This window comes from Candoia aspera, chromosome 2 (genome assembly GCF_035149785.1).
Source record: "Candoia aspera isolate rCanAsp1 chromosome 2, rCanAsp1.hap2, whole genome shotgun sequence".
Classification (NCBI taxonomy): Eukaryota; Metazoa; Chordata; class Lepidosauria; order Squamata; family Boidae; genus Candoia; species Candoia aspera.
In genome coordinates this window covers 165,067,256-165,089,679 of record NC_086154.1, presented here as the reverse complement: position 1 = coordinate 165,089,679, position 22,424 = coordinate 165,067,256, and the positions used below count along the sequence as shown (strand labels likewise).

At 39.7% G+C, this 22,424-nt stretch overlaps 1 protein-coding gene across 1 annotated transcript in view; it reads left to right on the top strand.

Annotated features, from left to right (window-relative positions):
• LOC134491187 (ephrin type-B receptor 5) overlaps positions 1–22,424 on the top strand; it is a 182,931-nt gene that overhangs the window by 148,927 nt on the left and 11,580 nt on the right. Inside the window, exons 7-12 of the mRNA XM_063294762.1 lie at positions 10,380–10,504; positions 11,434–11,596; positions 12,497–12,611; positions 14,829–14,884; positions 14,971–15,090; positions 17,829–18,076. Of these exons, the coding sequence (XP_063150832.1) occupies positions 10,380–10,504; positions 11,434–11,596; positions 12,497–12,611; positions 14,829–14,884; positions 14,971–15,090; positions 17,829–18,076 (827 nt within the window). The remainder of the gene's footprint in view (positions 1–10,379; positions 10,505–11,433; positions 11,597–12,496; positions 12,612–14,828; positions 14,885–14,970; positions 15,091–17,828; positions 18,077–22,424) is intronic.

Genomic DNA, 22,424 nt, shown 5'->3' with positions numbered 1-22,424 from the left:
CTTTTGAAAATAGGTATACTGTACACGGCTCAACCACATAATCACAACTTCATTTTTGCCATGGGCAGACTAATTGGCCTGGTTCTAGGCAAGCCATTGTAATTTGTCCCTTAAATTGTGCCTTAATCTCAGAGATAATAATGCAGTCTTACTGATAATATATATTTTTTATAAAGGGACATTAGCTTACATAATAAAATAAAAGACAATAGAAACAAAAAGAAGACCAAGAGGTTTCTCTGAAAATTGCATCATCTGGTTCAATTCTCCTCCATGATATTGATGCAACATTAAAAATCCTCTGCTACTGACAGCCAGGTACATGGAGCAGTAAATGTATAAGCTGATGACCTTGTGATAGCTGTTACATATTACAGGAGAGAGCAACAGCAGCCATCACATGATGTGCAGGTCCACAATGAAAAAAATCAGGCAAAAATGAAGGTCATGAGAGGCTTTTTTGGGGGGGGAGGGAGGCTTTTTTTGGGAAAGAGAACATGCCTGCTGTAACACAAGGGTAATCAAATAATGGAGGAAGTAAGTAAAGCTAATCATTAGTGATAGTAGTAACCATGCTGTTCTTCAGTTGCAATTCTTTTGAGTTGTTAGCTACCATCTGGCTTTCTTGACTGCTGTACAAGATTCACTCATTAAAGTTTATGATCCCTAATGTGATGAATAGCAAACTGAAGGCAGTCACTGATATTTTTATTTAAAAAACCCCATCCCACATTGAGGACTTACAGATCTTCAGAGATGTTTGCTAGTACATCTCCAGAGTTCATATGCCAGTACATATAGAACTTAATAGGAAAGTACAGAAGTTAGAATAGTGATAAGTGATCATGCTTGGTATTCAAGAGATATGGCATGCATAAAATGAATTCTGGAGTCATGCTGCAGTGTACACACACTCCAGACAGTTGTAATGTGTTCTAAAAATGTTCATTTTGTGATAATACCAAGTCCAGATGGAAACTGGAAACTAGTGGGGCAACTCTGTCCAACCTACCACAGAGGGTTGTTTTACTGTGGAAAAGTTGGAAGACAGAGTATTGTGTATGCCACCTTGAATTCCAGGAGGGAAAGTAGGATATAAATTCAACTAATAAATAACTTAAACTCAAAACAATAGATGTTCCTTGCAGCTTCTTCTGTTTCTGGGTTTTCTGGGTTTTCTGGCTCTTTCCTCTGCTTCAGTGTAAGAAAGATATATAGGGGGAATATTGATAGGTCTGGGCATATGTTCATTGTGTGCCACCAACCAAGAAAAGAGGCCAGAGAGAAAAGAGGATGTATTGGTTTGATGAGAGAATTGCATTGGACTTAGTGTTTGCCAGCCTGGTGCCCCCAAAACATACTGGTCTGCAATACTCGAAATGATTAGCTAGTAGAAATGCTGGGAATGGTCATCTGATATATCTGGTTTGGAACAGAGACAAATTGTTTGGGCCAATAGGCACATTTGTATTTTGGAGAACAGTGGCTTTAATATGAAATGGGTGCCACTGGGACAGCTTGACTGTTCCCCAAATAACTACCATCGCAATATAGCCACTTACAGAACACCTCATTACTAGAAAGTCACTAGAACATCACTAGAACAAGTGATTGGGAACATTTAAGAAGTGAGCCTTCAGCAAAGGATCGTTACCTTGTCGTGGTGCTGGAGCTTGAGCACCTCAATGATGCCATGAGCTAAACCGTGAAGGGCCACCCAAGACGGGAAGGTCATGACAGAGAGGTCAGACTAAATGCGATCCCTGGGGAAGGTAATGGCAACCCACCCCAGTATTCTTGCCGTGAAAACTAAATGGATCAGTACAACCAGAGATATGTCGGTATACCATCAGAAGATGAGACCCCCAGGTCGGAAGATGGTCAAAATGCTACTGGGGAGGAACAGAGGGTGAGTTCAACTAGCCCCAGACGTGATGACGCAGCTAGCTCAAAGCCGAAAGGACGGCTAGCGGCCGACGGTGCTGGTGGTGAATGGCGAATCCGATGTTCTAAAGATCAACACACCATTGGAACCTGGAATGTAAGATCTATGAGCCAGGGCAAATTGGATGTGGTTATTGGTGAGATGTCAAGATTAAAGATAGACATTTTGGGTGTCAGTGAACTGAAATGGACTGGAATGGGCCACTTCACATCAAATGACCACCAGATCTACTACTCTGGACAAGAGGACCACAGAAGAAATGGAGTAGCCTTCATAATTAATAGTAAAGTGGCTAAAGCAGTGCTTGGATACAATCCCAAAAACGACAGAATGATCTCAATTCGAATTCAGGGCAAGCCATCTAACATCACAGTGATCCAAATATACGCCCCAACCACAAATGCTGAAGAAGCTGAAGTAGAGCAGTTCTATGAGGATCTGCAGCACCTACTGGACAACACACCTAAAAGAGATGTTATTTTCATCACAGGAGACTGGAATGCTAAGGTGGGCAGTCAAATGACACCTGGAATTACAGGTAAGCATGGCCTGGGAGAACAAAACGAAGCAGGACATAGGCTGATAGAATTTTGCCAAGACAATTCACTCTACATAACAAACACTCTCTTCCAACAACCTAAGAGACGGCTTTATACATGGACTTCACCAGATGTGGACAACACCGAAATCAGATTGACTACATCCTCTGCAGCCAAAGGTGGCCGACATCTGTACAGTCGGTAAAAACAAGACCTGGAGCTGACTGTAGTTCAGATCACGAACTTCTTCTTGCACAATTTAGGATCAGACTCAAGAGATTAGGGAAGACCCACAGATCAGCTAGATATGAGCTCACTAATATTCCTAAGGAATATGCAGTGGAGGTGAAGAATAGATTTAAGGGACTGGACTTAGTAGATAGGGTCCCGGAAGAACTCTGGACAGAAGTTGGCAGCATTGTTCAGGAGGCGGCAACAAAATACATCCCAAAGAAAGAGAAAACCAAGAAGGCAAAATGGCTGTCTGCTGAGACACTAGAAGTAGCCCAAGAAAGAAGGAAAGCAAAAGGCAACAGTGATAGGGGGAGATATGCCCAATTAAATGCAAAATTCCAGAGGTTAGCCAGAAGAGATAAGGAATTATTTTTAAACAAGCAATGCACGGAAGTGGAAGAAGACAATAGAATAGGATGGACAAGAGACCTCTTCCAGAAAATTACAAACATCGGAGGTAAATGCCAGGCCAAAATGGGTATGATCAAAAACAAAGATGGCAAGGACCTAACAGAAGAAGAAGAGATCAAGAAAAGGTGGCAAGAATATACAGAAGACCTGTATAGGAAGGATAACAATATCGGGGATAGCTTTGACGGTGTGGTCAGTGAGCTAGAGCCAGACATCCTGAAGAGTGAGGTTGAGTGGGCCTTAAGAAGCATTGCTAATAACAAGGCAGCAGCAGATGATGGCATCCCAGCTGAACTGTTCAAAATCTTACAAGATGATGCTGTCAAAGTAATGCATGCTATATGCCAGCAAATTTGGAAAACACAAGAATGGCCATCAGATTGGAAAAAATCAACTTATATCCCCATACCAAAAAAGGGAAACACTAAAGAATGTTCAAACTATCGAACAGTGGCACTCATTTCACATGCCAGTAAGGTAATGCTCAAGATCCTTCAAGGTAGACTTCAGCAGTTCATGGAGCGAGAATTGCCAGATGTACAAGCTGGGTTTAGAAAAGGCAGAGGAACTAGAGACCAAATTGCCAATATCCGCTGGATAATGGAAAAAGCCAGGGAGTTTCAGAAAAACATCTATTTCTGTTTTATTGACTATTCTAAAGCCTTTGACTGTGTGGACCATAACAAATTGTGGCAAGTTCTTAGTGGTATGGGGATACCAAGTCATCTTGTCTGCCTCCTGAAGAATCTGTATAACGACCAAGTAGCAACAGTAAGAACAGACCATGGAACAACAGACTGGTTTAAGATTGGGAAAGGAGTACGGCAGGGCTGTATACTCTCACCCTACCTATTCAATTTGTATGCAGAACACATCATGCGACAAGCTGGCCTTGAGGAATCCAAGGCTGGAGTTAAAATCTCTGGAAGAAACATTAACCATCTCAGATATGCAGATGATACCACCTTGATGGCTGAAAGCGAAGAGGAACTGAGGAGCCTTATGATGAAGGTGAAAGAAGAAAGTGCAAAAGCTGGCTTGCAGCTAAACCTCAAAAAAACCAAGATTATGGCAACCAGCTTGATTGATAACTGGCAAATAGAGGGAGAAAATGTAGAAGCAGTGAAAGACTTTGTATTCCTAGGTGCAAAGATTACTGCAGATGCTGACTGCAGTCAGGAAATCAGAAGACGCTTAATCCTTGGGAGAACAGCAATGACAAATCTCGATAAAATAGTTAAGAGCAGAGACATCACACTGACAACAAAGGCCCGCATAGTTAAAGCAATGGTGTTCCCCGTAGTAACATATGGCTGCGAGAGCTGGACCATAAGGAAGGCTGAGAGAAGGAAGATCGATGCTTTTGAACTGTGGTGTTGGAGGAAAATTCTGAGAGTGCCTTGGACTGCAAGAAGATCCAACCAGTCCATCCTCCAGGAAATAAAGCCAGACTGCTTAGTTGAGGGAATGATATTAAAGGCAAAACTGAAATACTTTGGCCACATAATGAGAAGACAGGACACCCTGGAGAAGATGCTGATGCTAGGGAGAGTGGAAGGCAAAAGGAAGAGGGGCCGACCAAAGGCAAGATGGATGGATGATATTCTAGAGGTGATGGACTTGTCCCTGGGGGAGCTGGGGGTGTCGACGACCGACAGGAAGCTCTGGCGTGGGCTGGTCCATGAAGTCACGAAGAGTCGGAAGCGACTAAACGAATAAACAACAAACAAACAAGAAGTGAGCATATTTGTAGGGCCCTAGATTCTAATAATCTAAAACCTTCAACACAAAACTAGGTAGTATATTACCATAGATCCTAGGACAGCTATTAAAGAGACTGCACCTATCCTGTTGGGACGTTGAGCCACAAATAACAAGTTTGTTTGTTTGTATTTCAACAAAGTTCCCATTCAGAAGGAGATATTGTCCTCAGGGGCAAGTTTTCTAATCAACTGATTGACAAGTTGGTTTTGCTGGTTGTATGGTAAACGCCTCCCAATACTTACTGATGTTTCAGCTGCCAGCTCCTAGATTGTGAGGGGACAGTTAAGCAATAACAGATGGAGGCAACTCCTAACTCATCCTCTGATAAACACCTTACTGAGTAGGGAGATCATTTATTTCCAGCTTTATAAGTAAAGTCTTCTAGCAAATATTGGTCTAGTAAAAGTTGCTCTTTGGTTATTGATTCTGAGAGACATAAGGCAAAAACCACTCTCCATTTTACTTACAAAAATAGAATAACCACAAAAATGGGCCTTACTAGAAAGAATTGTGTCATGATACCTATCATTAAGCTTACTAGCATCAGTTGTTGTATGCAAAACCTCCTTTTTTATTTTTTTCTTAGAACTGAGATGAGTAGAGTTTTAGGCATGAGTAGATCTACCCTATTCACTCCATTGTTCTTTCACTGCAGCCCTTCCACTGTGTATTCCATTCAAGCTTCCATTCAGTAAAGTATGAAGACATTCCAAACTTAATTACAGAACTGATACTTGCACAGTTTGCTGAAACTGGTGGTCCTGTTCTTTTAAATGTTGAATGAACATAAAGTAAAAGGCTACATCAGCAGAGTGTGTCTGCTGAGCAAGTAATGTGAGAAGACATACCCTTTGGTGTGATCTGCTCGTAATGAATTAAACATCTCAAAGTTAGGAAGAAAGCTTTCTTTTAAGAGATCAGTTCCCTCATCCACCCAAATCAGTATTGTTTGCTTGGGTGGACTTTGGCTGTCTAGGATCTCAAAGAAGGGCTTGTTGGAGCTATGCCAGAAGATACCAGGAATTATATGTGGAACATTCTAGGCTCAAAGCATGTGCTCTACTATTGAGCAATGGTCCCTCAAGAAAAGTTCAAGAAATTCAGCTTTAAAATGTGCTCTTTGCAGGGACCACTTTTTCCTATTTCTCTCCCTTTGGATTTCTTTGCCCCCCACCCCCCATCATCACTCCTCTGTTGTTTCCTCACTAGCTGTAGCTGCATAACAACTGTGGCCATTTATACACCAACTCCTTCTGTACATGCAGGTATACACAACTGCTACATCATGAGACCCATTTCGTTTTGTTAGGCAAAAATAACCCAACAGTGAAGGAGAATAAGAGATATTGGATCTGCTCTACACTCATCGCAAATAAGTTGGTATTTGTTGCATTTTTATGTGGAATCAGGAGTCTTTTTTTATTTTAAAGATATATGCCTTTCCTGTAAGAAACCATACATAAAAAAATTAAGAATATCCTTTATATAGAAATGAGAAGGTAGAAATCTGAACTTCATCACAATCTCTGGGAATTGCTACAGTAAAGAAAAAATTTGGATGTGATTTTTTTTTTTTACTGGAGCAAGCTTTGTATACAGGGGAGTACTAAAAATGATATTTTTCAGTATATCTACATTTATAATCTGCATTAGCATTAAACTTTATATAGTTTTCACATGTGCACTACAAAGCCTTTTAACTTCTTTTACACATACGGTATGTATCCAACCCTAGCCAAAGCTTCATACAGATGTGCCACCAAACTCTGGTTTGGTGTAATCAGTGGAAGCTTTGGTAGCCTTACTTCACTTCGCTCTGATTGATGTTACTTTTACACTTTAAATTTTAAAATAATTTACATTTACTTTACTTCACTTTCTGTTTCACAATAAACCTTAACCTTATACCTTCTGTTGTATGGTATAAATCAGAGTTTCTCAACCTTGGGAAAGCTGGCTGGGGAATTCTGAGAGGTGAAGTCCACATGTCTTAAAGTTGCCAAGGTTGAGAAACACTGGTATAAACTATACAAACTTCTTGCTTACAGACCAGAACTGTGAACTAATTTCTGATTTCCAGTTTTAAGGCAAAGTATAATTTGCTCATTTGAGATGTACAAGAAGAAATCCAGAAAAATGTGAGGAAAGGGAAGAAAAGAAACAGGCAATAGCTTGGTCATTTTCATGCCAGGTATGAATGAAGCCAAGGTCCAAGTATATTGAAATATATTAATCCAGTATACCACAAACAATAAACCCCTTGGGTCAGGAACATATTGATATATATTCCTTTGAAAAATGGCACCCATTTTATAAAAATAATAGCAGTAGATAAAAGCATTCTTGTCAAGAAGAAGAATAAAAAACAAGAAGTGCATGAAATATTTCAGCATTCTTCTGTTTTTTTTAACGTGATTTATATTATTTGAAACTAGTTCATGCTTGCATAAGCTGGTTAAAGCCTCTTTCATTTCTTTGCCTCTGAATAAATTCATCTTGTTCGTCTGAAAAAACAAACAAAAAACTTAAACGGAGTCCTTTTATGTTTGTCAGCACTGAGGAGAAAACAGGCACCTTTGTTGATTTTACTGCTTCGTCAGATTTACCAACTGGCCCAGGTGTTCACAGGTTTCACACTGTTCCAAGTTTGCTAGTTAAACTAACTTTAATCTTAATCATTGAAGCAACTTTATTGATCTCAGCTGCAGACTTTTGTGCAAGGTTTCGCCAAAAACACCAAAAGGCAGTAATTTCTTTTTCTGCAATGATCCTATATTTGGCCCTCTCATGTTACTTCTTCCAAGTAAATGTTAGTTCAGTGGTTATAAACTGTGCTCCATAGAATCCTCCAGTTCCTTGAACGCTTAACATACCCTGGGGATGTTGGGGGGAGCTTGCTGCTCAAAAGTGTTAGATGGATTTTAGACCAAAATCTCCAGTAAGCTTGGCTGGCAACCTCTTTGGGAAATTTCTGACTATGAAATATAGGCTCTTTAGTGGGGATTGAGGTTAGATGTGCAGAAACATCCATTCAGATAATTTATTAAGGAAAGAATTTCTTGAAAAATGAAAAATGTTCATGTGTGGAATTACCTTTTTTGAAATCTATATTCTGAGTGTCAAAACTATGCTTTCTGTAGGACGATAATAGTGCAACGTTGGATTCCTTCCCAGCCTTTCCCATGTTCTAGGGATGGGTGATCACTGAAATACTTATATTTAGAAAGAAGCTGAGAACAGTGCTCTTCTTCTCTTTTCCTCTTTTTCTTTTTGTAACATATTACAAGAGGTTCATAAACAAACCCACGTTCTTCCTTTTCAGTCAGTGAATGTATTTTGACTACACAAAAAATGGCTGGATCAGACAGGGATTAGGACTTTCAGGTAGCGAGAGGATGTCTGTGACAATTTCAGTACTATTCACTTCATTATTCCAGCATAGGATACAATCCACAAAGAAGAATGCTCAGTGCCGCCTTTTATATTCACCTGATCTGGAGTTTGCCTCACACCAGGCCCCTCAGACCAACTACCCGTTTCTCTGAAACCACCACAAACTTGGCATGATTTTCTTCCTGGCCCAACTGCCAGGAACATTTAACATTAGCTGACTCCCTGGGGAAAACAACCATGAGTATCGGAAGAAGAGCAAGAGTCAGTTGGACAGAAATATAAACTACGGAAAAGGGAAACATTCTCAGGAAGAAATATCATATGAAATGACTGGAAGATAGCCACTTTATATTGTATATTTTATATTTCACAATGAATAAGACGGACAAAGCATTGGCAACTGAGGGTTTCCTAGGAAGGGTCTTGAAGGGGTCTGAACAGTCTTTCGATAAGTGGTGGGGAGGATGGAAGAGACAGACTTAAGTCAAGCTGAGCTCCTTGGGGAAAGTGTAGGATATAAAGGTGATAGATAGATTTCATATGGCTTGCAATAAATGCCATATTAAGAGGTTACATTCTAATGAAACAATAAATTACAAATTGAGACACGCTTTGCACCTGGGTCTTTTAAGCTCAGTACTTTTGCTTGGCAGATATACTCCCCACCTCTCATCACCTAGAGTTTTTATAATTGGGTGGCACAGAATATTGTAAAGCAAATAAAAATAAAACCGAATATTAAAAATATACAGTAAAGGAAGAACAAGAAAGAACAGATATAAGACAGCTTAATCCTTCAGAGCCTCTTCAAATTAACAATGGATATATTCATGCAAGAGGCTTAGAGCTGTTTTTTTTCTCCCATGAATTGGTTTCTAATGTGAATTGTAAAACTTCCATTGGCCAAAGTGTGCATTTGAATTACAAATGGCTCTCTTTCTGGTTTAAATATTCCACTTTGAGAAGGACCTGACATTCACATAAATAGCAGATGAAAAGCAATCTAAGCTTCACGTGTGGAAGTTCCCACAGTCCCCCAATATTTTCAGGCATCCTGAAAGTATGAGTGGCAATTCTGTAAAGGGTCAGCACAGCCTCTGAAAACAATCCGGAATATTTTAGGAAGTACCCAGAAGCAGTTATACTACTGACTTAAACATGTACTTATCAAAATTGCAATATGACAACCATAGTAGAGTTTATAAAGCTTCTTTGTGGAGCTTAACAGGAGAGGGCCATCTCTCAAATGCCTTTAGTTGCCACACAAGTAATGATAGACCATCATTGCAAGGCCACCTTCAATTTGAATTGATTTGGCCTACTGATTAGAACCACTGATTAGAATACATTAAAGGATGTATCAGAGATCTTTCGACATGGCATACATACCATGGGTTAGTTCAGTGCTTCCCAAACCTGGGTAAATTACCCCAAATTGGGTAAAAGTGGTTTTTCTTTGGGTAACAACACATGAACCCATTACATTGACTTAAAGTGTGTTAGCTACATTGGGTAAAAAGGACTTTCTGACAAGCGGTTTGGGGTAATGAAGGGAAAAGTTTGGGAAGCACTGGGTGAGTTGCACAGTCTTTGCAGTGTTTGTTGATGTTAAAATTATCTACGGGTTTGTACCCAAGCAGATACACCCTTATAGTCCTGGGTGCTGTGAAGTTTAGATTTAGGACTGCCAACTTTTAGTCTCAGTCAGAAAGAGCAAATTCTCAGAATGAGGACTCAGAATCACATGGGGGAGGGACATTGTGCTTTGCCAAATAGTTCCATTCTTTGTCCTCTGCCGTGCCTGTCATTTTTCACAATGGAGCCGCAGGCACAGCCAGGCTTGCCCTCTGACATGCCAAGTGCAATCCTGAGTTCCACTAAAGTCATATAGTCAGGATCCAAATCTTTAAAAAGGAGATAATTCGAGCAGTGCATGCAGTCAAACAGCAATTGTATTGCAAGCAGGCAGGGTGACAATAGCTTGGCAAACTGGAATTCTTCATGGTACAACTAATAACAACAAGCAGTTTAAAATGGAAGCAGTCAGCTTCTCTAATACTTTTCCCTCCCATGTTTTCTTCTTTTCATTGCAGTCCCTTCTGCTGTCCCTATGATGCATCAGGTGAGTCGCACCCCAAGCAGTATCACTTTGTCCTGGCCACAGCCTGACCAGCCAAATGGAATCATCCTGGACTATCAACTGCGCTATTTTGACAAGGTAAACTAGTGAAAAAAGACTGGAGTTAAAAAATAGCATTTGAGTTTGGGGTTCAATTCCAGTTTTGCCTTCTATAGTAAGTCTACACTATAAATTTTAACAAATACAACAGTTGTGGCTCCCCATCAAGAAAATAGTATTGGTCCAGAAAAGTTGTATATCTCTTACTAAGTTCTCAGCACCCACAGAAATCTACAGTTGCCAGTTTCTGTGGGAGTAGACATGGGGCTTTAAAACCAGTTTAGGATTCAAATAGACCTGCCCTAATTTTTCTTTTCCTGTTTAGACCCAGAAGGTGAGCATACCTCCCTTTCATATTACTAAAACAGTTGGGGAGCTGCCACTGCCACAGGGTCTCATCTCGCATCATTCCAAAAATGAAACAAAGCAGAAAGGACCCACATGGGAAGGATAAAATTCCATAGCTTCTAGACCAGAAAAGTCTCATTTCCTGAATGGGCCACTAGTGTTGTGGAAAGTAGTTGGGTTGTTATTATTGCCCACTGCATTTTGATTTCAGGGTTTTCATGTTACTAGGATGGGGTGGAAAATAGTTATTACAAGAAAGAGTCTTAGAGCTTATTGGAAGCAATGTGTTATGAAACAGTTTAACATTACCGACAGGGTGAGTCAGGCCATCCATCCTTGGAGCATTTTGCTATGTACTTATCAAGGAAGCTTGACTAAATAACAAAAATGTGGATACATCTGAGAAAAGGGCATTGCTGGCAGGCCCGCAACTAGGGTCTTTGTCACCCGGGGCAAACATGGATTCCACGCTCATTTTGGTGCCCCCCCCAGTGCTCATTTTGGTGCCTCCCCAGCGCAGTGCCCGGGGCACATGCCCCACTTGCTCCCCTCTAGTTGCAGCCCTGATTGCTGGGGTCAAAGAAGTGGGAGTCTATTGATCAGCCTCTATTGATTCCTAGTCAGAAGATGAAGACACTTCATTCACCTTAACCAGTGAGACTAACATGGCCACTATCTCCAGTCTAAGCCCAGGGAAGATATATGCTTTCCAAGTACGAGCCCGGACAGCAGTGGGTTATGGGCCATATAGTGGAAAGATGTATTTCCAGACCCTTGTAGGAGGTAAGTGACCCTCCTCCTGAGTTTCCAAACCTAGATTTATTGATAACTTTCTTTCATGCTCATACTTACCTGAGCAATCTGTTTTCTCTTTTTATAACTCTCTTGCTCCTGCCTCATAAACTTTTATAGCCCTCACATACCTAACAGGCTAACACATGCCTTGACTCTCCATATGCTTATGTATTATCAAGTGTTGCTTCATTTCAGTATGTGGCGACACTTGTGCATTTAAGGCGCAATCTAACTAGAAGTTATCCTAAACAAGCCTCATCATTTCATTGTGGTTTTTGTGGAAGAACTATTTGTGAACTGTGACCATGTGAATTGCATAAGTGTTTTATCAGAGGGGTAATCACAGGCATCAGAGCATCTTCAGCTAGTTCTAGCTAGCTTCAATTGCAAGAGCTGTGCAGAAGTGCCTTGGAAGAACGGAGGGAAAGGAAGAGTTTTGGCAAAACTTACAATAAAAAAGACCTTATTTTTTAATTTAAAAAATGAATTAGATAAAATGGCACAATGCAACTGGCGTGTGTATGTGTGTCAGAGGGAGAGAAAGAAAGAAGGGCTGAGGGTTTTGAAAGTTCTCTTATATTTTGATAGATGATAAAGCAAAACTGCCCAGAGGCTTGGGGTTAGGTCAACAGATCCACATCTATGTGTTGCCCGGACAAAACCTTATGTGGAAAGGGGAGCTGATGGGGTCAGCGTAACTATGACCCTTTCTGCTCTACCATCCTAGGTGCTTCAGACAGGGGAAACAGGTCACTTCTGAATGTTTGTGGCTGTAGTTGCAGAGCTCCTGACAACACTTTGGGAGAGTGTGTTCAGATGTTAAGACTGTATTGGAAGGCTTAGAGGCTATATATGAAAAGGTAACAGACTGCCTTCCTTCTTTGACAGGTGAGCGCTCTGAGATGGTTCAGGACCGATTGCCACTTATTGTAGGCTCGGCGCTGGGTGGACTGGCCTTCATGGTAATTGCTGCCATTGCCATCCTGGCCATTGTCTTTAAAAGGTGGGTGTCTGCTTCTACCACAGTAAGGATATTTCTGATTCAACACAAAACTACTCCCAGGTAAGGGAGTACAGCATGATTTTGAAAAGCTGCTTTCAAACAGGAATCCTATTATGTCCTAGAACTCCACTGGAAGAGAGAGTCTGCCATTTCTTCCATATTACAACTGGACTAGTACATATTACACAAGAGAGATTCATAGTGGGAAGCCAGAATGTGTGGGGAAGGAGGGCATACCATTCTTCTTTGACCTCATACTCAGACCTTGAGGTAACTGGAGAAATGTGAGAGGTTGATAGGAGAGCACCTTTGGTCAATATGTCCTCAATTATAGAGGTACTCTTTCTGCTACATATGTTTAAAGGAAGGCTCTAAATCTGGGGTAGACAACCTGTAGGCTGCTTGGGATCCTTGGCAACCCATTTACAATTCCAGAGCATCCGAGGCCCAAACTTTTGAACTTTTTTTTTTTAGTGTTTTGGGGGGAAGGGGAATGTTAAATGGTGGAAATGATCTATGAAGCTTTGCAGAGGTGTAAAGCATCCTGAACAGTTTTAAACTGCCCCCCCTCCAACTGAGCTATATTTTTCTATTTTGGGGGGTAAAAGAATAAATGGATAAGCCTCTGCAAGACTTCTGGCCACTTTGACCCCCATGCACGCACATTGAAAATGTATTTTTGGCCAGCCCCGCTCACTTTGTGACATCACCAGTCATGTGACTCTGAGCCTGAAAAAGGTGGCTCATCTCAGCTATAGTTCAAAGACATGCAACCTCTAGCTTTAGTCCCCAATCTAATTATAAACAGTCTCTGCAAGTGATCAGTTTAAACCTCTGGTAAGAGCTGGCAATATGCCACCTGGTGAGAGAGAAGAAGTTATAAAAACGGGAATAAACCGGGAGTCAGAAAAATAATGGGTTCCCCACTCACTACTTGCTTCAGGCCTGCCCACTGTTACTAAGTGGCCCCAAGAGATTCCCCCAAGGCATGCAAGCCTTGGCCAAATAAATAAATAGAAATCCCCATCTCTATTATAGATCAGTTTACAACTTCTGTAAAATAGCAAATAAGCAAGCTGTTTAAAAGCTCCAATTTCCATTCTGACTTGAAATGAAATTTGTTACTATTTTTTGTCTAATCACCAAATCCCAAAACTAGATATAATTATTCATCTAATCTAAAGATTATTAAAGCACACAGGAGTTCCAATCAAATACGTTTCACATCCTTACTTGGTACTCCGCCTAATTCATTGAAAATCATGTTCAAAATGCGACTTCCAGAGTTATATCGTAAACTCTGACACTGAATGAATAGTCATAGCTACCCTGTATAGCATCTTACTGGGAATGCTGGCATAAATTTTCTTTGTGGGTATGTGTTACTGAGCATCAAAACAAAATGTAAAAAGTGCACAAAATGTGCCTATGTTACATTTGATTATCAGATAACCTCCCAATAGAATTGCCAGTGTCATTTTGCTATATAATAAATTTCCATTCAGTAGTTAAGAATATCTGAAGAGCTCTACCGGATCAGACTAGCCAACATTATGTTTTTACTACATGCTTTAATTTACTGTTATACTTCATTGTTATTGAAAACTGCTTCAGGATTTTATTGAAAACTGCTTCAAGCAGCATGCAAATACTTTTAATAAAGAAATATTTGACTTATCATTTCCAGTATTACAATTTCCAACAATGTTCATCTAAACTAATGGTATATTTTACAGCCACAGCATCAGATGATCAAAGATCATTTAGTCCAACTCTCTGCTAATGCTGAAAATCTATTATGCTAATATTTCATTGGGCTTTCTGTGAAGTATTTTCTTTTGTCTACCCAAACCTCCAACAACCAGTCAGCTGAGATTCAGATTGAGCTATCATAAGAAAAAGAGAACAACCTTTTCTCTTTCTATTCCATTCTCACCATGAATGATTTTCTACATTCCTTCTGTCCTCCTTTACACTGACAGGAAGTTATACTTAATATGATCTACTCATAACTTATGAGCAGACGTAGATTGATTGGACTTTTCTTATCTGCCTTCCCCTTCAAATACAACCCCATGATTATTTCTCCAACATCCTGATAATTTTGACTGCTCTTGCCTGCACCTTTTTCTTCGATCTAGAATAGTCCCTTGGAGCTGATGCATCTAGGAAGGTCATCCTATTTTAGTTTTCCTTTTATGTTTTCTTCTTCCACAGTAAGAGACGAGAAACTCCATACACAGATCGCCTGCAGCAGTACATAAGCACTCGGGGTAAGCAAATGAGGGTCTCCGCTCGCTTCAATTGCCTCTTCTCTCAGGCTCGTAACTGATTCTGGAATCCGTGGTCTCCCTCACAGGCCTTGGGGTCAAGTATTACATTGACCCTTCTACCTACGAAGACCCCAACGAAGCTATTCGGGAATTTGCCAAGGAAATTGATGTATCATTTGTCAAGATAGAGGAAGTCATTGGATCAGGTAATGAGGGACTATTTTCTCATTTAATCTCTGCTACCATATTTGCTCCTTAGCCCTATTTTTCAGAACACTTGTTCTCATTTGGAGCCTCAGACATAATTAAATCTCCCATTCTGACCCTGCAGTTTAAACCTACTCTTTTTTGTTGAGTTGCAGTTTACTGATCTTGGCAAGAGTCCATCCAATTGTCAGGTGCTCCTCCTCTTTTACCTGTTTTTTGCCCCAGTTCCTTATTTCTAATGAAACTTCACTCAAGTGTCATTACAACATCTTCACCGTGCAGGCTTCATCTTAGAAGTTGGAGGAATTAAAAATGAGTACATTCTGGGAAAAGTACTTTGTAACTATGTGCAGTGCTTCAGATCCAAAGCAGAAAAGATTCTTCAGAGTGGATTGGGTATGCATGGCATACCTGCTAGTACCTCCTTTAAAAAGATGCGTCTTTTCGGACTTCCAGGGAAGAAATGGAGGATTAAAGACAGCTCCAAAAAGTGGAGCCGACGACTGTGGCAGAATGAAGAGCTGGCGAGTAGACTGGCTCTTTGATAATTCCTCATTGGACAAGGAGAGGACTTGAGATTGCCCACAAGTGCTCCAGACAGCTGCTTCTCGTGAGGAGACTGCAAGATAGCAGTGTCCAGCAGATTTAGAGCTCTGGGAGCTTAATAATTAAAAGGGATATACAAACAACAAAGCAAGAGAGTGACCTGGATAATTCTCCTATACTGGATTTATAAAAGAGGCTTGTTAAAGTTTGGAAGAACTTTGTGAGAAGGGACAAAAAAAAAAAGAAGAAAAGAAATCAAGTTCTAGGACAGGCGCGTCCAGCCTGCAGCCTGCAGGCCGCACGTGGCCCTGAACAGCTAGTAATGCAGCCGCAAGGATGAAGCACATGAAGAGTAAAATTGGAATTAAAATTTCTGACCTCTTAATATGGCATTTATTTCTAAAAAAATAATAAAGTAATAAATGAAGTTTTATTACTTATATACATTACTATATACATTATATATACATACATTAACTATATTATATGTCTTATGTGTGGCCCAAGACAATTCCTCTTCACTCAGTGTGGCCCAGGGAAGCCAAAAGGTTGGACACCCATGGTCTAGGACATTATTTGAAGGGACTAAAGTTTAAGATTGTTAGAAGTAAAAGGAAGAAATATAAAGTTGGTTTATCTGATGAAGGTTAAAATAGATATGTTGTATTGGTCAGTGACCATAATAAAATCGAACTGAACTGAACTAAATAGATATTTTGTTATCTCTGTAACCCTTAGTGGACTTTTGCTGACATCAGGACTGAAATGATGCTTTATGGATTCGTTTATAGATAAGAGATGAGATATGGGAACAAGAGTCCATTTACTGTATTTTAAGAGAAGGTGATAAGTTACTAAAATTGTTTATACTTGTGATAAAGGAGGGCCATTTCTTTATATATTTCTTTTTCTTTACTATATTCTTATTTTTCCTTCTTTTCTATTTCTTTTTATTTTTCTCTTTTTTCTTTCTTGTCTGCACCTTCTATTTTCTTTTTATTCTTCTATTTTCTTTCAGTTTGTATTAGTTTTTACTGTTGTAATCATCATCTTTAATAAAACTTTTATTTATTTATTTTTTAAAAGATGCGTCTTTTCCTCAGCTCACATAGATCCCAGGAAAATATATGTTGAAGCAAGGAGCCACTGACAGCTCTTCCGTGCTTGCTTCAAAGCCCCTTGTTTCATCCTGTTGATAGCTCATAAATTTAAATGCATATATTCCTGGGATCACCCAATTTTTTGTCTTTAGATCTGAAGCTCTGCACATTCCTAGAGCTTTGCAACAATGAGGGGATGCAGCTACTCTCTCCATGGACTCCTTGCCCATCGCCCTCAGTTTTTTGAAAAGGGGCAAAATTTTACTCAGTTCACACATGCTGCTGAACTATGATGGGAATCATTACCTTATGACATAATCCCACACTACCAGAATTACAAAGGGCAGAGCCAGTTGCAGAAGAAGAAAAGTAAGCAGCATTGTATAAGAAAGGTGTACAGGGATAAGAAATACCTCTATGTAGGGGTCTGGTACTTATTACTGGGGCTGAAGCTCAAGGCTGAACTCTCTTATTCTCTGATATTCTTCACTCCTGACTGGCAGGAGACTCCTAGTGTGTTGCAGCTTTTTTTCATGTTCTGCAAGAGAAGGCTTTAGGTTCCCAAAGGTCAGCTTATGGTTTCTGTTTTTTTCAGGCAAGTTGCTGCTTGAGTTCTTAGATCAGTGTTTTTCAAGCTTGGCAACTTTAAGATGGGTGGACTTCAACTCCCAGAATTCTCTGGCCAGCATGGCTGGCTAGGGAATTCTGGGAGTTGAAGTCCACCCATCTTAAAGTTGCCAAGCTTGAAAAACACTGTCTTAGATAGACCAGACCAATGGTTGGACCAAGTGTGATAGCGTTTAGATTGTTCAGCCAAGACTGGGGAGACTGAACCTCAATCCATGCTGAAGTTCAAAACTTTCGAGTTCATCAAAATCTGTTTCAAAGATAAAAGAGGAAATTGTGTAGCCTGATTTGAACCTGGGCAATATGGTAACCTTACCAATGAAATGAACTCCAGAAAGTCATGAAGTGCTTGATTCCCAAAGCAGTAGGACCCACAATCTTACCTCCCTCTGCATTTAAATTATGCAAGCACCGGTTCTTCCTCAGCCTGATGTGGTGTCTTTCCCATCCCTTACTCCTGGCAGGAGAATTTGGAGAGGTGTGCTTTGGCCGCCTGAAACCTCCAGGGAAGCGTGAATATACAGTGGCTATTAAGACCCTGAAGGCAGGCTACACTGATGAGCAGCGGCGGGAGTTCCTGAGCGAGGCCAGCATCATGGGACAATTTGAGCATCCAAATGTCATCCGCCTTGAAGGTGTGGTCACCAAGAGCCGCCCCGTCATGATTGTCACTGAGTTCATGGAGAATGGTTCTCTGGATTCCTTCCTCCGGGTACGACCATCTCAGTTCCCCCTTTCCTTGCCTGCCTCACCTCCTCCCTTCCATTTTACATTTACTGTATTTATCATTATGTATTTATTTATGTCTCAACATTTGCAAGGAATGTATGATTAAAATAATGCCCAAGCAGTATACAAAACAGAATAACATAAAATACAAGATGTAGGCAAATGATTTCAATAAAATAATATGCCAGCAGGCATCTCTATAATTTTTTTTTTAATCCATTCAGTCGTGTCCGATTCTTGGAGACTGCCTGGACAAGTCCCTGCAGTTTTCTTGGCAAGGTTTTTCACAAGGGGTTTGCCCTTGCTTGCTTCCCAGGGCTGAGAGAGAGGGACTGGCCCAAGGTCACCCAGCTGGCTTTGTGCCTAAGGTGGGACTAGAACTCATGATCTCCCTGTTTCTAGCCTGATCTTTAACCTTGATCTCTTAATCCCTATAATAAATTTTGATAAAACAATAACACTTCCCATATGGGGGAAGAGGGAGCCCTGAGCAAAGAAGTCTGTCTTTAACAGACATTGCAAACATAGCACAGGGGAACCTTTCAGAAGTCAGGGGCTAGAAAAAAATCATTTGTCAGTTGCTAACATGTAACAAGCTACAGAATATGGTGCCACTAGTAAGAATTTTACAGTTGGAAGTCAATGACGCTAACAAGACATGATTGCTGTTGGGGGAAGGAAGAGAAAATCAAGTGGACCAATAAAAGGCAAAAACAGTCTTTCAGTAACTTAGTCTCAAGTTTTATCTTCCATAAAATTTGAAGGTAATCATTTAACTTCCCTCAAGATAAGGTCTCTGGTGGTTTGACAAAGAGATCAAGGTTAGAGATGGCTCCCTTATAGCCCAGCATGGACTGTTATGCACAGTTTTTGGACTATGGTCAGAGAACCATTTATGAAGTATATACCTGCCTCTTTTACTTTCCCTTTCCCTTTCTTAGATTTAGAAGGCCACCTGACTCCATAATGGCTTTGGGACTTTTAACAAGAGCTGCCATTTTCCTTCCCTGGAAGGGCTGAAAAAAGAAGCAGGAAATATCAGCTGAGGGGTTGGGATTCAGTCATAACCGAGAGATATTTCTCAACCAGTCAATAGCTATAATTGAACAAAGGGGACCTGTTTTTTATGCAAAAGGAGCAGAGCATTGGTGTCTTCTAGGCTGTTGTGGGTGTGTATGAAAATAGAAGTTCATAGGTTGATAACAGTTGCATGATATACTCCAGTGAATGGTGATAATGGAAGAATCAGAGTTTTGGGGAAAATGGTTCAATATGCTAAATGAATACGATAAAAGGGGAAAATTACAGTGTAGGGGTCATAAATGGATGGTGGGAACAAGACAAAAAGTACAGAAAAGTGGCTGGGCTCTTCAGAGATTCAAGAATGAATTAAAATGGTGATGGGTGAGAATCTGCTTAGAAAAAGTTCTGTGTATTTTGCATATGTGTTTAAGCATACCTCCACTCATGTATCCATACAACAACAGAATTAATACAAATCTGAAATCATCATAATAATAATTTATTAAATTCATATGCTATCCAGCTCCCAGCGACTCTGGGTGGTTTACATTTGTTAAAAACATTTTGATGGTTTATGAGAAAAGATTGAGAGAATTGGTGAAAGATACAAGGGAAAGACGTTCTGATCATGGGACAGGTCATTTTTTTGGTAGCATCAAGAGAGGATCTGGGGGGGAAATGGACTTAGAAGAAAAGATAAAGAAAAAATGAGTGTGAAAGTAGAAAGTAGAATGACTGCAAGGTGAGAAAATACAAAAGTATGAAAAAAGATTACTCTCATAAGGGAAAATGATGTGAAAGTTCTTCGTTACAGACTGAAAATAATTACATTAAAAAGTGCTACAGATGTGTGCAAAATTATCCTCATGGGAAGCATGAAGGATGCTTGGAATACAGACATGAAAGTGGGAGGGATGGGAATGGAATTTTATGGAAATAACACTTTTGTGTCTAGTGGAATTGAAATGAATGCTATAAATATGGGTGTCCAATTTAAAATACATAATGAAAAGAAAGTTGTGAGAATGCTATAGCAATGTTGAAAAATGGTAAGGCTACAACTGTAGATGGTTTACCTGGAGAAATGTTAAAAATGAGATGTGATTTTGCTGTGGCTGGGTGATTTGTTTAAAGCACATGTGACAGCTGCATCTGTGCCTGACATTTGGAAGAGTGCCGGTATTAGTCCCTATACAAAGGGAAGGGAAGCAAAAGTGAGTATACAAATTATTACTGCATTTGATTTGCTAAGTGTACCCGGGAATGCTAACCCTCTAATGAAGGGTTAAGAGAGGTAACAATGAGCAAAATCTGGGAAATTGGCAGCTTTAGGTTTGGAAGGGAGAATGCAGACCAGATACTCGCTCTTCAGCAGGTCATTGAATGTGAAAATGTTTGTTGCACATTTGATGATTTAGAGAAACCATAAAAGAAATAGAATTTTGGGACATTTGTATGAGGAAAGAGTTGAAGGTTGGTTGCTGAGTATAATAAGGGCAGTATATAATGGAAGCAGAGTATGTGTGAGAATAAATGGTGTGCTTAGCAAATGGTTCAGCACTAAGCAGAGGATAAAACAAGATGATCATGTTTCCATCTTTGTGTAATGTATTTATGGCTACACATATAATAAATGTGTATGGTGGCATTAGAGATGTGTTGGTTGAGGATGTAAACACATGTTGCTTTTGTATGAAGTTTATGCTACATTATTTTTATGCTATATTATGGTAAGATAAAATTATTTGCTGTAAATGTTGGAGTCTATCCTTGTGGTACCATGTATTGCAAACCCAGGTAATTGTGTTTGACAAGGAAAAATAGAGTGAACTGTTTTAGGTTATACTTAAATGACAAAAAACTAGAGCAAGCAGATGAATTTCTGTATAGTAAATATTGTTTAGTATAATACTTACTAAATACGGGGAAATGGAAGGAGAAATTTGAAGACACGGTAGAAAAATAGTGGGTAGTATATGTTGGAAGGAATGTTCCTCCCCAAAAGTAAAAATGGTTGTTTAGAAAAGTGTGCTTCTTCCCCTTTGTTATATGAAAGTGAGAGTTGGTAATGTTAGGAGAAAATTTTATTACTTGGGGATGTAGTTAGGGTCTAGAATGAACAGAAGCTGAAATGCACTTGGATTGAATACAAAAGCAAGTGACAAGTATGAAAGAAGTGTATTGAGGTGGTGTGATCATATAAAGAGAATGAATGAGGATCAAACTGAAAAAGAGAAAAAGGAAGGAAGAGTGAATGGGTCAAGAGGAAGACCAAGAAGTCACGATTGGATGGAGTATGGAGATCACCCAGGAGACAGAGGTGAGAGTTTTAAAAAACAAAGGACAACATACAAAGCAGTGATTGGCTGCTTTGAAAGCAACCCTGGTGGGCAAGGGTAGTGTGGTATGGAGAAGGAGAGTGCAGGGTTTAATTTCCTTGACCTTCTTCTTACTCCTTTTCTGCACTTTGCATAATACAGTATTGCTTACGATGAAAGGGGATGGTGTGGTGGGTATGCATATATGTACCCCAGAGTTCATATGCAAGCATAGAAGATAGAATTTTCAAAATATCCTGGTGAATATATTCATTTTAGAAAATGAATGCGTAATTCTAAATAAGCAGAATTCAATTTTCTGCGCTTGCATCTGTTGTGGCAATTTTCTGTATGGTTTTAAAATATACTTGAATGTTTGTAGCATATCTAACAAAAATTCAGAAGTCAGAGGAGTTGTTGAATAAGATTTCCAGATGTAGGGAAAGAGGGAGCCAGTGTCTTACAATATAAAATATTCAACAATAATAGTAGATGTTCATAAGATGTACCTTATTAAATTAATTAAGAATTATAACAAACTTATCAAAGTCATAGGCAATGAACAGCATAATAATTTGTTCTTTATCTGCAATTTCAAAACAGAATAAATAGAGATGATTACTACGCGTTCCTAATCATACTGTAATCTTACAAATTGTTTTTTTTCTAATATTAAATTATCCCAAATGTTTCTTAGACATTCATCCAGCAGTGGATGCTTATTATTACTTTAATGTTTTGTTCCCCTTGATATAGTTGCCACAACAAGCTCAAAATAAATTTTGTTTTTCCTCTTGGGATCAAGCATATAAAGATGTGCACGCACGCACACTCACAGACACCAAGTTAGTCATGGCTAAATTTGTTCCATCAACTTAAAGGGCACTGCGACAAGAACAATTTCCTTGGGATCCAACCAAAAAGTGTATCATCACCTATTATCTTTGGTGTTACCCTTCTAGAACACCACTAAAGAATCTGCACCTATTC